Source organism: Lynx rufus, unplaced genomic scaffold, assembly GCF_022079265.1.
Source record: "Lynx rufus isolate CCGP_SWC_20201006 ecotype Redwood Valley unplaced genomic scaffold, mLynRuf1.p SCAF_5, whole genome shotgun sequence".
NCBI lineage: Eukaryota > Metazoa > Chordata > Mammalia > Carnivora > Felidae > Lynx > Lynx rufus.
Genome location: NW_025814867.1, coordinates 1,224,263 through 1,239,066, shown reverse-complemented (window position 1 = coordinate 1,239,066; position 14,804 = coordinate 1,224,263). Strand labels below are relative to the sequence as shown.

Sequence of the window (14,804 nt, the reverse complement as noted above, 5' to 3'; positions counted from 1 at the left end):
CGGAGCTCACGAGGCGTCTCTGCGCTTACTGTCGTCATGACTGCATCCGGGATCCGAGCAGAGCAACCCCAGCAGCTTACGGTGTGGCGGTGGTGGTGTGAAAATCTCTTCTCTAAACCTCCAGGTGGGTTTTCAGGCCCACATCAAAGGGCTTCTCTTCAATTCTTTCAGGTTCATGTGGATTTAAGCTCCAGATGGCCAGTGCCATCTGGAAACATTCTTGGACCTACTGTGAGCAATCAGGCAAAGCAAGGTCTATCAAATGTCAGTGCTGCTTAAGAAAAGCATCAACAATTACAACTGTAGCTTTAAAATTACATTGAACTTTATAGCAGCTTTATTCATAATTGCCCCAAATCGGAAGCAACTAAGATGTCCTTCAATAGACGACTGGCTACACAAACCACGGTACATCTACACAACGGGGTACTATTCAGTGATGAGAACAAATGAGCTAGTAAGCCACAAAAACACACTCAGGGACTTCAAATGCATGTTGCTAAGTAAGTGAAAGAATCTAACCTAAAAAAGCCTACATATGATTTCAACTATACGACATTCTGAAAAAGGGCAAACTGTACAGACAGTAATAAGATCAATGGTGGCCAGGGGATTGGGGGTGGAAGGGGCGGTGGGATGAAGAGGTGACAAGTAGGAGATTTTTGAGGGTGGTGAAACCATTTCATATGATACTCTAATGGTAGATACATCGCAGTTGGCATTTGTTAAAACCCAGGAATGTACAACACAGAGTGAACCCTAGTGTGAACTCTGGACCTTAGTTAATAACGTATCAACATTGTTTCATCAATTGTAACAAATGTTACCACACTAATGCAGGATGTTAATAATAAGGGAAACTGTTTAGGGGAGTTGGGGTTATGCGGTAAATATAAATATTCTATATAATTTTTCTATAAAACTTAAACTGCTCTAAAAAATAAAGTGTATTAATGTAAAAGATACATTGTAAATCAAGATTGCAGAGTCTTTAATGTTACATCTTTAAACGGACATATTCTAACTGCAAGATAATTTTCCACTGAAGTATTTTTAGAAGAATATTATAACGATTTTCTTTCTTACATAACACTGTTGTGATGGCCCAGAAAATATTCAGAAAACACTTTTCCCCAATTGGAAACCTATTTCAAGCAACATCAAACATTCAATCCCAGGTCTAACTAACAGTGAAAGTATATCCAATTTCAAAAGAAGTATTAAGAAATCAAGTGTAAATAAAACATGTATTTTTTTCCCTTATTTGCCATAGAACATCTCCTATTTTGTGGGCACAAAGTTTCAAAATTTCAAAATTCTACACTTAGGAAATGGACTATTCCTTGCAAGACTGTCGACTCTTCATCTGAAACTTCTTAACGTCCCTCTCCTGCAGAGGACAGGTATCCAGAGCTTTGGGGTGAACATCTAGGGGGTTAAAATTCTAAACTGTAACCGGTTTTACTAATGACAGTTCTGTATATGGTACATTCCTACATTCTGAGAAAATTTCCAAAAGCGAGGGCCCACAATTAATCAAAATCGGTCCAACTATTAACAATACACTCACAACTTCAGGTGACCTCCATGTAAACTCATGTCCTCAAGAGGGCTCTTAGGGCCTGGCCTGTGTCATTTTACTCTGGTCCGTTCAGTCTCTCGCTCCCCCATTTGACTCTACACTTGCTCCCTGGTCTTCAAGCCTCCAACACCTGTCTCTAGGTACTGTCAGCACCAACCTTGCTATTCTGGGGAGAGAACAGAGGCTTTCAGAAGAGGACATCTGTGAGTCCGTCCCCCCCCCCCAACCTGTTCCCACACCTGGCTGGACCCTTACCCTCTACCATCCGTTCCCTCTGCACTGAGGTCCAACCTGTCCACCTGTGTTTGATCCCAGCTGTCCCTCTCGCAGAGTCAAGGACATTATCCAGCTGTTCCCACTTTTGGGGAAGCTGCTACAACGTTAGTAGGGTGGTATCATCAAGGTGCGCCTTTCAGTCTGCTCCAAGGCATTCTTTAAATCCCTCATATAAACACCGCTTGTGAAATGTTCTTGGCCAAACTGTTTAAACTGAATCTAATCAAGCCTGTAAACCAAACTTCTAACATAACATAGGGACAGGGAGACCAGTTTAAAAAAAAAAGAAAAGAAAAAAGAAGACAGACACACCTTAAGGAAACAATCAGATCAACACTCTGAAACGTCTACACGACACAGTTAACGTCTACAGGGACCCTGTGAAACGTCCACGCGGACACATTGAAACGTCTACACGAACACAGTAACTAAAAGTAGGTGCTGCAGCAGTCACTTCATGAAGGAAATACGTGATCACAGATCGGTACCTGAGAGGATGCTCAGCATCACTCGTCACTTGAGAAATGCAAATGCTGCAGCACAGCATGACGGCCAGAGCAGCCAAACGAACAAAAACCGACCCCAAAGTGCTGGTGAGGGCGTGGAGGGACCAGAACCCTCACACGCTGTTGGTGGGAAAAGGCAAAATGGCACCGCCACGTGGGAACAACGGGTGGTGGCTGTGATGTCGGAGACTTCCCTAACATATGACGCGACAATCCTACTCTCAGGTATTTACCCAAGTAAAGTGAAAACCTTTACTCACACAAAACAGCGGGAAAATGCTTGCAGCAGCTCTATGCAAAATCGAAGGACTGGAAGCAATCAAAATCCCCTCTTCTGAAACACGGACAGACACACTGTAGCGCATCCACACACTCATATACTGCTCTGCACAGCAAGGGGCTCTTCACAAATGCAGTAACACGGATGAGTCTCAAATGTTATTTTAAGTGAAAGAAAGAGACTCAAAGGCTATAAACTCCACGATCCCATTTCTATGCTGCTCTGGAAAAGGCAAACCAGTAGGCAAGGCGGTGGCTGCTAGGAGTCAGGGGGAGGGAGAGGTTTGAGGACAGAGAAAATCTGAGCTCTCTTTTCTCTTCTCCTCCTCGTTCACATTAGGAGATTGCCAATGTCATGACGCCTAAGAGAAACTGGTGGGTTCGAAGGAGCCCATCAGCCTTGATTATCCAAAACCACTATGCTGCTTCTCCAAGTCAATAAACCCCTGGAGGACTTGAGGCAGGAAGGGCAACATTTCCTTAGAAATGAGGCGTTTTCTTGTTGGCGGCTGAAAGCTTCTGGGTGGACAAGGGGCTAAAACAATCTCTCCTGGATTACATTTTTAATTTATAAACAGTTTAAAATGGCTAAACCAAAGCTCTCATTAAGAGGCATATTCACTAATTTTGGTTCCCCACGATCAATTTGTACGTTAAAACAGCTTTCTGCTGCTTAATTCAGAGGAACTAGACAAAACAAACACTGGTTGAAAAGAATGGATGTATAAAAAAATCAAATATCAACTATCATAAGAGAAATGACAATTTAAAATACAATCTTTCAGGGGCGCCTGGGTGGCTCAGTCGGTTAAGCATCGGACTTCGGCTCAGGTCACGATCTCACTGCTCGTGGGTTCGAGCCCCGCGTCGGGCTCTGTGCTGACAGCTCAGGGCCTGGAGCCTGCTTCCGATTCTGTGTCTCCCTCTCTCTGCCCCTCCCCTGCTCACACTGTCTCTCTCTCTCAAAAGTAAATAAACATTTAAAAAATATATGTAGTCTTTTAGTTATTTTGGAAGGAATGTAAGCATTTCGTTTTTACGTTGAAAGAAATTTACATGTAGATTCAAGATGCTACCCAATGACATTCAGTTATCCCGCAGCAAGACAGATGGTCCCAAAATTCCCTGAAGAGGCCCTATTTGATCTCATCAAGAGGGAAGCGCGAAGCTCCGCTTTCTCTCCAATTTTGTTATCCCCGATTATTTTGTGAAACTTTTTTGTCCTTTGCTTTTTAACTATACTTGATTAAATACACAATCACTACGGGAAAAGAATGAAAAAGATGCAGGAAAAGAAAAAGGGAATAAGTTATCCAAATCTTAACTTAAAAACTACTGTTGTTAAATTTGGATTGCATCCAGGCCTTTTCCTACAGAAATGCATACATGCAAATACGTACATTTACAAGTTTTTCACTTCTCGTTTATTATCGCGGCCATCTTTCCAATAATAAAGATTTGTACACAGTTTTATTTTTATAGTGGCAAGGGATACCATGAGAAGAAGGGGCCAACATTTAATCGTTATCTATGTTGGATACACAGCTCCCTTTCAGTCCTGAACTTTATGTTAGCGTAAGGAACTTGTGAATCTTTTCTCTTACAGTTACTTCTTCCTTTGGTGCCATTCATATAGTAAAGGTCTCCCCATCCAAAGGTTAGCTAAACATTCACCTATAATTCTTTCTAGTATTTTTATGGTTTTCATTTTTACGTTTATAACTTTACTGAAACTAGATAGTAATGTATCATTAGTATAACTAGTGTATAATTTAAAGAGGGGCTCGACCTTTACCCATTCCCTCTAAATGGGTAGCCAGTTGTCCCAACACCATTCAATAACCAATGCATCATCTTCTACTGACAGGAAATACCTATCATAACATATACCAAATTTGTGTATGTCTGTACTTCTAACAGTTCCTGGACTTTGTTCTGTTCCATTTATGTATTTGGTTTTTTTTTTTTAATTTCTTTAAATGTTTATTTATTTTTGACAGAGAGAGCGACAGAGCATGAGCGGGGGAGGGGCAGAGAGAGAGAGAGAGAGAGGGAGACACAGAATCCGAAGCAGGCTCCAGGCTCCGAGCTGTCAGCACAGAGCCCAACGCGGGGCTCAAACTCACAGACCGCGAGATCACGACCTGAGCCCAAGTCGGATGCTCAACCGACTGAGCCCCCCAGGCGCCCCTCCATTTATCTATCTGCTCCGGTGCCAGTACCACAATTTTCCAGTTCCTGTGGATTTACATCCTATGATAGGGCAAATTACTACCACTGCACTCTTTTCTCCAGAAGTGTTCACGGCCATTATCTCACATTTATTCTACCTGGCTTACTTCAGATTTCTATGTTTTGATAGGCTGTTTACTCATTGTTATTTTACAATGTGTTGTTCTCTGGCATTAGATTTGAGTGATGGATTTCTCTTTCAGCTTATTTACTTTTCTCCTACAATTACCATGTACTTAATCACACCTAACTAAATACTAAAAAAAAGCTCCAAAAAATAATTGTCAGTAGGCCTGATGGTTGTCCCTGAGCTCTGGCTTACTGTGGCAACATTCTCGTCCCCAGTGTCTGAATGTGTCTGAACCCTGAGTAGAAGAGGATCCTGGCTTCTCCTAGGCCTGCCCTGGCCTCTCTACTGAGCGGGGTTTGTAGCAGTCGACTAGAAGTTGTTAAAGTTAATTCTCATGACACTGCACCAACTTCCTCAGAAAGGGAAGTCACGGGTTGGTTCTTGGTGTCTTCCTGAAGTCGGTCCGTCCTTCCTTCCTTCCTTCCTTCCTTCCTTCCTTCCTTCCTTCCTTCACCTGTTCTATCAGGTGAAAACCCATCAATTCTCGTTGGCTGCACCAGGCCCCACTTCCCCATGAGCACCCTGTTTCTATACTGATGTAATTTGCCCCTAACTTTCCTTTTTCTTGGTAATGTTTGCTGGTTTCTCCCCTAACTTCACCATCTTCCCAGGAAATCTTGAGTGAGATCACTTTGTGGAATTTTGCCTGAGCAGGCCATACCACTAATAAACATTAAAATAATGAGAGAACTCAAAATTAACTGTGAAAAGGAAAAAGGTCCAGATCTGAATTCATGGGTGACCACAGCATGGGTTTTGGAAGAAGAAATAAAAAATGGCAGACCTACTTCCTGCCGGATAGAAAAAGAAAGAAGATGTGATCCTCCCACGATTACCCTCCAGTTTTGTATTAAGAAAACAGTTCAGAATAGTTGGTGGTTATTTTTTAAGTGTCAAATCAGTAACATAACATCACATAAAAGCCATTTAGGAATCAAAGGGAATAATCTCGACACGGATCCAAGCCCCGGATACCTCCTCAGACCCTGGACTGTATTACGGGGAGGGAATGACCTGATGACAAATGACCCCTCGTCTCAAACGTCCTGACACCTCCCTTCGCTGTCGGATGAAGCTAGGGTGTGATCGGGCACACGGCTCCCGGGAGGGCGAGGGGGCGCGGCCTTCCTGCTCGGACAAGGCACAGTCTTGGCACAAGAGATGCCGCTGCTGGTTCTGAGCACGACAGGAAGCATCGCCCGCGCCTGGACAGGAGCCTTGGACTGTGGCGGACGACAGACGGGCCGCGCTGCACAGCACAGGCACGAGCGGTGGGCGAGGAAGGAGCGTCCCGAAGCCCTTTCACCACAGACGGTCCCTGGGAAGCGGCCCTGCTTTGCACGCTGTGCTTTAACACACCGCTTCGCGTGCGCCGAGCCCGCCTTGGAAAGCGTGTGAATTCACAGCCACCCCCCGGGCAGGAGCTGTATCCCCCTCTGACAGGGGAGGAAGCAGCCGCAGCTCCCACCGAGCGGTGGCTCTGCTCACTCTGGTGCCTCCCGCCTGCCAGAACGGAGGCAGGCCTTCTACCTGGAGGCAGGCGTTCCCGCATAAGGAACTCATTCAGTAAGAGCTGAACTCTCACCTCCGCGCCGTGTTCATCCTTGATACGACAGTTCCCATTTTAAATCCCGTGAGGCACGGGCACCAGGCCTACGTGGCAGGCAACTCAGAAATAAAATGACGGTGATCTACCCCCTGGCAGAAGCTGGAGAAGTCAAACAAGTTATGAGGCTTCCAACTTCTATCTCTATTTCGAGGTGAGAGCGCCTAAAAGCAAAGCCAAGTGCACCGTAGTATTGTCACAGCCCCCTGAGGAAACGCCTCTACTACGTTAAGGCACTTCAGAAACTATGTTCAACTATATTGAAACTATATTGAACTATGTTGAACTATGTTGAACTATATTGAAACGATATTAAACTACAGTGAAACAATATTGAACTATATTGAACTATATTGAAACAATATTGAACTATGTTGAACTATATTGAAACGATACTGAACTATGTTGAAACTATATTGAACTATATTGAAACGATATTGAACTATGTTGAAACTATGTTGAACTATATTGAAACGATATTAAACTATATTGAACTATATTGAAACGATATTGAACTATGTTGAACTATATTGAAACGATACTAAACTATATTGAAACAATATTGAACTATATTGAACTATATTGAAATGATACTGAACTATGTTGAAACGATATTGAACTATATTGAAACGATATTGAACTATGTTGAAACGATATTGAACTATATTGAAACGATATTAAACTATATTGAACTATATTGAAACGATATTGAACTATGTTGAACTATATTGAAACGATATTGAACTATGTTGAAACTATATTGAACTATATTGAAACGATATTGAACTATGTTGAAACTATATTGAATCGCCTACTGTGCACATTTTCTAAAACTATCTAGAGGACATTGATCATTCAGCAATCAAGGTTCCCTAATCAAGGAATTATCTGATAAGGTCATCTTGGGGTTTAATTTTCCCTGAAGAATTTTTATGCTTTTTATTAAAAAAAAAGTTTTTATTGAAATTGCAGCTAGTTAACATACAGTGTAATATTAGTTTCAGGTGTAGAATTCAGTGGTTCGACACGTCCACACAACACCCGGTGGGCATCGCAAGGGCCCTCCTCAATCCCCGTCACCTGTTACACCCATCCCTCACTCCTCTCCCCTCAATAACCATCGGTTTGTTCTCTGTAGTTGAGTCTGTCTCTTGGTTTATGATTCTTTATTTTAATAACAAAAGACATGGGCTACCTTTCCCTTTTTACTTTGGCTGAGAGGAGAACTTAAGCACAAGATTTAGGGACCAGCTGTATGAAGTATCTCATGTTATGAGGCTGGGTAAGAACATACCGTCCCTTTTAGATGTTCTCTGTAAGTTTCTTAGCCTCATGATCCTATTTGCATTTCAATTTTGTTGCTACTTTCTTCTTCAGGTAGGTAAAAGAAAAAAGAAATTTGAAACTTTAACAAGATAATACAGAATCTGGCAATCCAAATTTCGATAAAGCAGCAAAAAAAATCAAAATTCTAGGACTTAAGCATAAAAAAGAACCAGAGAACAACCTTTCGTGAAATGTGATTGCTACGTTTGCCTTGAAGAAAGCTTTAAAAAAAGAGAGGAGGAAAAAAAAAGCCAAGTTTACAGCCGCAGGCACTTCTAAGTGATCAGTATTGAACAGGCTGAGGAGGACAAGAGTTAATTACCAAACGGGTAAGCTCAAAACGCAACTCAGGTGTGAGAGGCTTCTGGCACACGCAGATGAACTCATCTCTGCTCTCACGTCCTCCCGGCCCGCAGCGCCCCGCGGAGGGCCGCGGGCAGCTCAGGAGGCCGGCCGCCAGGCCCGGCAGGGCTCCTGGGGCCACCTCCCCGCCTTTCAGAGCCAGGCCCCTTGCAGCCAGAGAGACACGAGCTGGGACTAGGCAAATGTCATCGCCTGAGAGGGGGCTCAGGCGGAGACACGGACAAGGCGGGGAACGGAAGACGACCGCAGAGATGTGACACAGCGTTCACGAGACAAAGTAAAGGATAGTATTTTTTTAATGTTTATTTATTTTTGAGAGAGATAGACAGAGCACAAGTGGGGGAGGGGCAGAGAGAGCTGGAGACAGAATCCGAAGCAGGTCCAGGCTCCGAGCTGTCAGCACAGAGCCGACGTGGAGCTTGAACCCACGAACCATGAGATCATGATCTGAGCCGAAGTCAGACGTCCAACCGACTGAGCCACCCAGGCACCCCCAGAATGCTATTTTTAAAGAGCCATAGGAACACAGAGAGAACAGAACAGAGCTCTTGGACACTGAACATACCATGGAAATATATTCGACAGAATCAGAAAGGAGTTGAGGGAGTCTTCTCAAATTGACAAAAACAAAAAGAAAGCAAATCAACCAACCAAAAGGAGACAGGGTGGCGGGGGCCAGGGCAGGGGGGAACACACAACAAACGCTAAGTCCAGATAATGCAACAGAGGCCCAGAGGTAGAGAAGATAGGAGATGTGGAAACCATGGTTTTCCAAAAAAAATAATTCAAGACATTTCACAGAAGTGAAGAACAGGAATTTTGAGTATCATGTTCAACTGTTCAGAAAGAACAAAAACAAAAAAAACCCCACCAAACTACAAAAGAATCACTATAAAATTTCAAAGTATCAGGGATAAAGAGAAGACTCTGAAAACTTCTGGAGAGAATGAACAGGCCATGTTTGAAAGACGGGGGACAGGCTGGTGTCAGCCTCTCAACAGCAAAGCTGCAGGCAACAAAACAGTGCCTTCCACATGTGGAGGAAAAACGGGAATGAAGATGTTTTCATGCAAGATTCCAAAATCTCTCTCATGCATCTACAAAAACAAGGAAGCAGATTAAGACAAGGTATAGGGAACAAAGCAGAGCAAATCCTCAAGAGGTTGGAAACGAGGATGAGAAGCGTATCGCGTATTTCGAGAGCGACCCTGCCCAAACTGACCTAGGACAGCTCCCATTCTGGGCCCAACCTCTGCATGGAAAACAACCAGGCACAACACTGACGGGTCATCGGATGTGCTTCAGCACAGCACATTCAAAAACCAGTAACAGGTACAGGGAAAACGAAGCGAATAAAAAGTGACGCAATTAGGGGCGCCTGGGTGGTGCAGTCGGTTAAGCGTCCGACTTCAGCCAGGTCACGATCTCACGGTCCGTGGGTTCGAGCCCCGCGTCGGGCTCTGGGCTGATGGCCCAGAGCCTGGAGCCTGTTTCCGATTCTGTGTCTCCCTCTCTCTCTGCCCCTCCCCCGTTCATGCTCTGTCTCGCTCTGTCCCAAAAATAAATAAAAAACGTTGAAAAACAAATTAAAAAAAAAAAAGTGACGCAATTATCAACTCTGTTATATTTAAGGGAACATAATTATGGCACACTACCTGCTTATCTGTGGACACATTAAAGAATTTAACCAAAAGTTGTGACGTAAAACTACATTAGGGGGTTGGAGGAACAGAGTGTATGGTGGGTGTAAAAACACTCATATGACGGGGCGCCAGGGTCTCAGTCAGCTGAGCGTCCGACTTCGGCTCAGGTCGTGATCTCGCCGTTCGTGAGTTCGAGCCCCGCGTCGGGCTCTGTGCTGGCAGCTCGGAGCCTGGAGCCTACTTCGGATTCTGTGTCTCCCTCTCCCTCTGCTCCTCCCCTGTTCACACTCTGTTTCTCTCTCAAGAATAAATAAAGATAAAAGTTTTTAAAAAAAACAATCGTGTTACAAAGTAGGGAGTCAATAAAACTGAAAAACACATTATGTAGAAAGGTAGAGGTGACTAGCAGAAGAAAGGGCTCGAATATTGAGTCACTGATTCCAGGAAACTAGAAAAGGGCAGTGACCTGTTACTCTGTCTTAAAGGAATACTGGGCTTTAAAATTATGATTATGCATTACTTTCAAAACATAAGATTTAAAAAGGAAACTGAGGGGCACCTGTGTGGCTCAGTCAGTTAAGCGTCTGACTCTTGCTTTCAGATCAGGTCATGATCTCATAGTTCGTGAGTTCAAGCCCCATGATGGGCTCTTGACTGGCAGGGCAGAGCCTACTTGAGATTCTCTCTTTCTCTCTCTCTCTCAGAATGAATAAATATTAAAAAAGGGGAAACAATATACCTGGTCAACTATAAGCAGAAGGATTTATAAAATCTAGCTTCTAAATTACAGTAAGTACGAGGAGTGATACCTAACTTGTGCCTTTAGGGAACCATGGGATTTCAGGGTCAGAAGCACCCGCACAATCATCTAAGTTATGTCACCTTCTCCCCGGGGGGAATCCAGCTTCTTGCTGAACACCTCTGCTCCAGGAACTGCTCCCAGGGTAACCATGCCTTCCAGAACGACACAGGAGGACGCACTCGGATCAACGGGCTAAACTTCCACAGCCCCTGAAGATGGCTCTTTTCTGAGTTCCACTTCTGGCCACTCTCTGCCTTCTGAGGGGGTCTCTCTGCTTCCCAAACCATGTGGCAAAAAGGGCAAAGAACAACAGCTCCTGAGTATACAAGTCCCCCGTGCAGCAGGGCAGCCAGACAGGCTACCCTGGGTGGCGATTCCAAACCCTCCAAGGAAGGGAGGTGCAGTGGAGCTTAGGCTGAGTGCTCATGTGCTCACCACTGGGCAGGGAACAGGACAGGGCGGGGACACAGCTGCAGTCAGGCATGGAGGCGAGGCGGGGTTAGTTTCCAGAAGAAATGGCTAATGGGCAGGCAATCCAATAACTAAGACATCGATGTTAGCGAAAGAGACTGCTTATTGAATCTGTCTCCTAAGAGATTCAATTTTTGGTCATGTTCAAGAATTATTTAATTATATCTTCTCTTGGAACACATGATTATATGCTATCAGCTTCCTGTGCTCTGGGCACTGATGAGTAATCACCATCGAACACCCCAAAGCAGAAATCCAACAAGACGATCGTTCCTTTAGAAAGATATCTCACTCCCTTCTTCCTCTTTGCTCATGTGTTGTGCACAGAATGACTTCCTGAGCGACTCCACCCAAAATGAGAAAGATCTGCTTCCAGACCCCAGGCCTCTTCCTCAGTGAGTGTAGTAACCATGTATTTTTATAGAATTTGGGGGATCTTGCAATTTCTCCTTTAGGCGGCGTGTTTCGTTCTTTTAACTTGCGTCGTGAGACGGGATTTCATCAGGGGAGCCACACTTCTGTAACTAGACTCCGTGTAACTGCTCTCGCTGATGCACCCAGGGGCACCACGCAGCCCTCGGCCTGCCTCCCAGCCATGCACTAGACACAGATGACTAACATCAGTGGCCCCAGCACCTGACCCTGCCCCATAGATTCATCAGTCAAGACTGTCCATGAATGAGGGGAGGGGAGGGCTGTACTGTCTCCCAGAGCACATGACCCGTGGATTATGTGGACTTTGTTTGCAGCTTGGTGCACTGCTGAGCAGGGGCCCGCTATGCGCTAAGAGAGCGGATTATATACTCTTTAGGGTGACCACTGAAGACACAGGGGGACAAAGGAGGATGCAGTGCATTTTCACCATAATACCGTGGGGATTCTTACACGGTTTGATAAAATGAACTCTTCAATAACTTTCATTTCAGGTACTCAAAACATGTTTTGATTCCATCAGCTGGTACTGTGAGCACCTACTAGAGAAAATTATTTTTCTCTTCTGGTGTGTGTGTGTGTATGTGTGTGTGTGCGCGCGCTAAAGGAGCATTTTGCTATAAAAAAATAAAAAATAAGTAACATAAATTAATAAGTCTCTAATTTCCAAGTAACCAAATAAAGGGCTTAGAAAAGGCCTTTCTCTATGAGGACAAGAAAGGCAGAAAGGGCACGGACACCTACAAAATAAATGACCTCGCGTTTTGTTTCCTTTCTAAATAAATACTGTAAACGGCACCAGGAAGTTAAAGTGTTACTTGGCCTGGCTCACTGGGGTATAGTGTAACATCTTTAAAAGTGAAATTACTTAACAAAATTTAAAACCTGTTTTTTTATCTCATGGTCAGTAGTGGTCCTGATCAAAGACACTGTCTTACAATAAATCAACAACTACCTAAACGTTTACAAATAAAAATGTCCTTTCATTGATGAGGTCTTCTATTACAATCATCTGAAAAGAATAATCCTATAAAAGTACCCTTTGCATCAACAGTGCTTTGAGGATCTTGAAGTCCGTGGATATTATTTTTCCCGATCCTCATGGCAATCGTATTCAGCAGTTAGGAACGTGACACCTGGGTGAGGCGAAAACAGCCTGTGGCTCAGGGAAGGCTTGCTTCTGGTCACCTAGTGTGAGGGAGCTGGGGCTGGACTTAGGCTTCCCACAACTAGCCCTGCTGTCTCTTTCCTGCTAAATCTAGGGCCCTCCCCCTTTTCAGATCTTCAACTAGGCAACGACAAAAGCCTTGGATGCTATGTGTATAGTTCTTCCCTTCAACCGTTCGTTCCTTCCTGTTGCAATAAGCCTTCAGCCTAAAAATTACTGAAACCCTAAAACTTTTTATGTTTTCACGTTTCAAGCAAAGTAACAAGAAAAAAAAAATATATATATATATATGGCAGTTCAGAAGAGAGGGGGAAAAAACATTTTAGAGCAGTAGGATCCTATTTTTAAATCATAATGGTAAAGACAAAAAGCTTGGTGTTACCCTACACCTTCATTAACACTGGGCAGCTGGAGCGCCTGGGTGGCTCAGTCGGTTAGGTGTCCGACTTCGGCTCAGGTCATGATCACATGGTCCGTGGGTTCAAGCCCGCGTCGGGCTCTGTGCTGACAGCTTGGAGCCTGGAGCCTGCTTGGGATTCTGTCTCCCTCACTCTCTGCCCCTCTCCCACTCCTGTTCTGTTTCTCTCTGTCTCAAAAATAAATACGCATAAAAAATTAAAACAACAACACTGGGCAGCAGACAGCATCAGAGAACAGATACTTGCTATGTAATAAAACTGATCTAGACCATGGAAAAGGATGGAAAGTTCCCCCGGTTCATTCTAAGAATCTAGGATATACTGAATACCAAAACCTGATAAAGAAAACTACAGACAATTTCACTTATAAATATAGATGCGAAAATTCTAAATATAGCACCGGCAAGTAGAATCCAGCAGTGAATTAACAGAATAAAACAACATGACCAAGCATGGTTTATTTCAGGACTACTGAGACAGCTCACCATTAGGAAACTAGCAGCATAATTTATTACATTTACATTTTTAAAAAGTGAACAAATAAAAACCCTGCCAATAAAGCATAGAGGCTAAAAAAACACTTGATAAAATTCAATAGCCATTCCTAATTAAAACAGGCAAGCAAAGCAAACTACCTAAAATAGAATAAGATGCAAAGCCGTTTACCACAAATTTACAGCCAACAACCTATTAAATGGTGCAACAGTAAGGTCATCACCATTTACATCAAAACTAAAGGACATCTACTAGTCAACATTGTTTTGGCCCTAGCTAATGCAATGGCAGAAGACACAAAACAAATGGTGTAAGTATTGGCAGAGAAGAGAAAACATGATTTGCATTACAGCTATGAGTAGAAACCCAAGAAACAACTAACAATTATAACTAATGAGAGAGCTTAGTAGTTCTTGGAGACAAGTATTTTTTAAAAAGTTTTTCTTTATACTAGTTAGAAATGGAAAGTGATTAGAAAAATACTACTCATGAAAGCAATAAAAGCAATGGATTACCAAAGGAAAACGAGAGAGGTGCAGAGCTTACATGGAGAAATCCATGAACTTGTATTGAAGGATATGTAATAAGATGGTGATACACAGAGACCCGAAATACAGTGTCCTTAGATGAGCAAACTTATCACAAAGTGTTAATCTTCCCAAACTTCATATACAGGTTTAATACAATTTCATTCAGAACCCAATGGATTTTGTTAAAACTGAGCTAAATAATTTTAAAGTTCACATGGAAAAATAAATGTATGAGAACTGCCAAGAAATCTTTAGGGGGAAAAACGGAGGAGGGAAAACTTTAGGGAAAAACTTGCCATACCAAATACTAAAACTTGTTTTAACGGCTCTAAGACGATATGGATTGGCTCAAAAAGAGACCGCAAGGTCAGTGACGTAGAAAATCTTGAAACGTATGATAAAGATTTCAGGTTGCTAGAAGGGATGGCTTATTTAGTAAGTGGTATGAATATAAACGGATACTCCTGTGGGAAATACGAAGTTGGACTCTTGCCTCAAAAACAAAAATCCTTTCCAAATGAATTAAATGCTTAATGTAAATATA

The 14,804-nt window shown here is 43.2% G+C and overlaps 1 protein-coding gene across 12 annotated transcripts in view; it reads right to left on the bottom strand.

Moving 5' to 3' along the window:
* ANO10 (anoctamin 10) overlaps positions 1 to 14,804 on the bottom strand; it is a 224,090-nt gene that overhangs the window by 89,458 nt on the left and 119,828 nt on the right. For 2 of the 12 annotated variants that reach the window (XR_006965599.1, XR_006965600.1), the window contains exon 12: positions 30 to 226. The exons of 7 other annotated variants lie outside the window; for them this stretch is intronic. Coding sequence is in view for 3 of the 5 variants with exons in the window: in XM_047098708.1 (XP_046954664.1) it covers positions 10,930 to 11,019 (90 nt within the window). In the remaining 2 variants the exon portion in view is untranslated. Of the gene's footprint in view, positions 1 to 29; positions 230 to 10,602; positions 11,020 to 14,804 lie in introns of those variants that run through there. 3 more of the 12 variants (XM_047098713.1, XM_047098708.1, XM_047098709.1) reach the window with 3 other exon arrangements.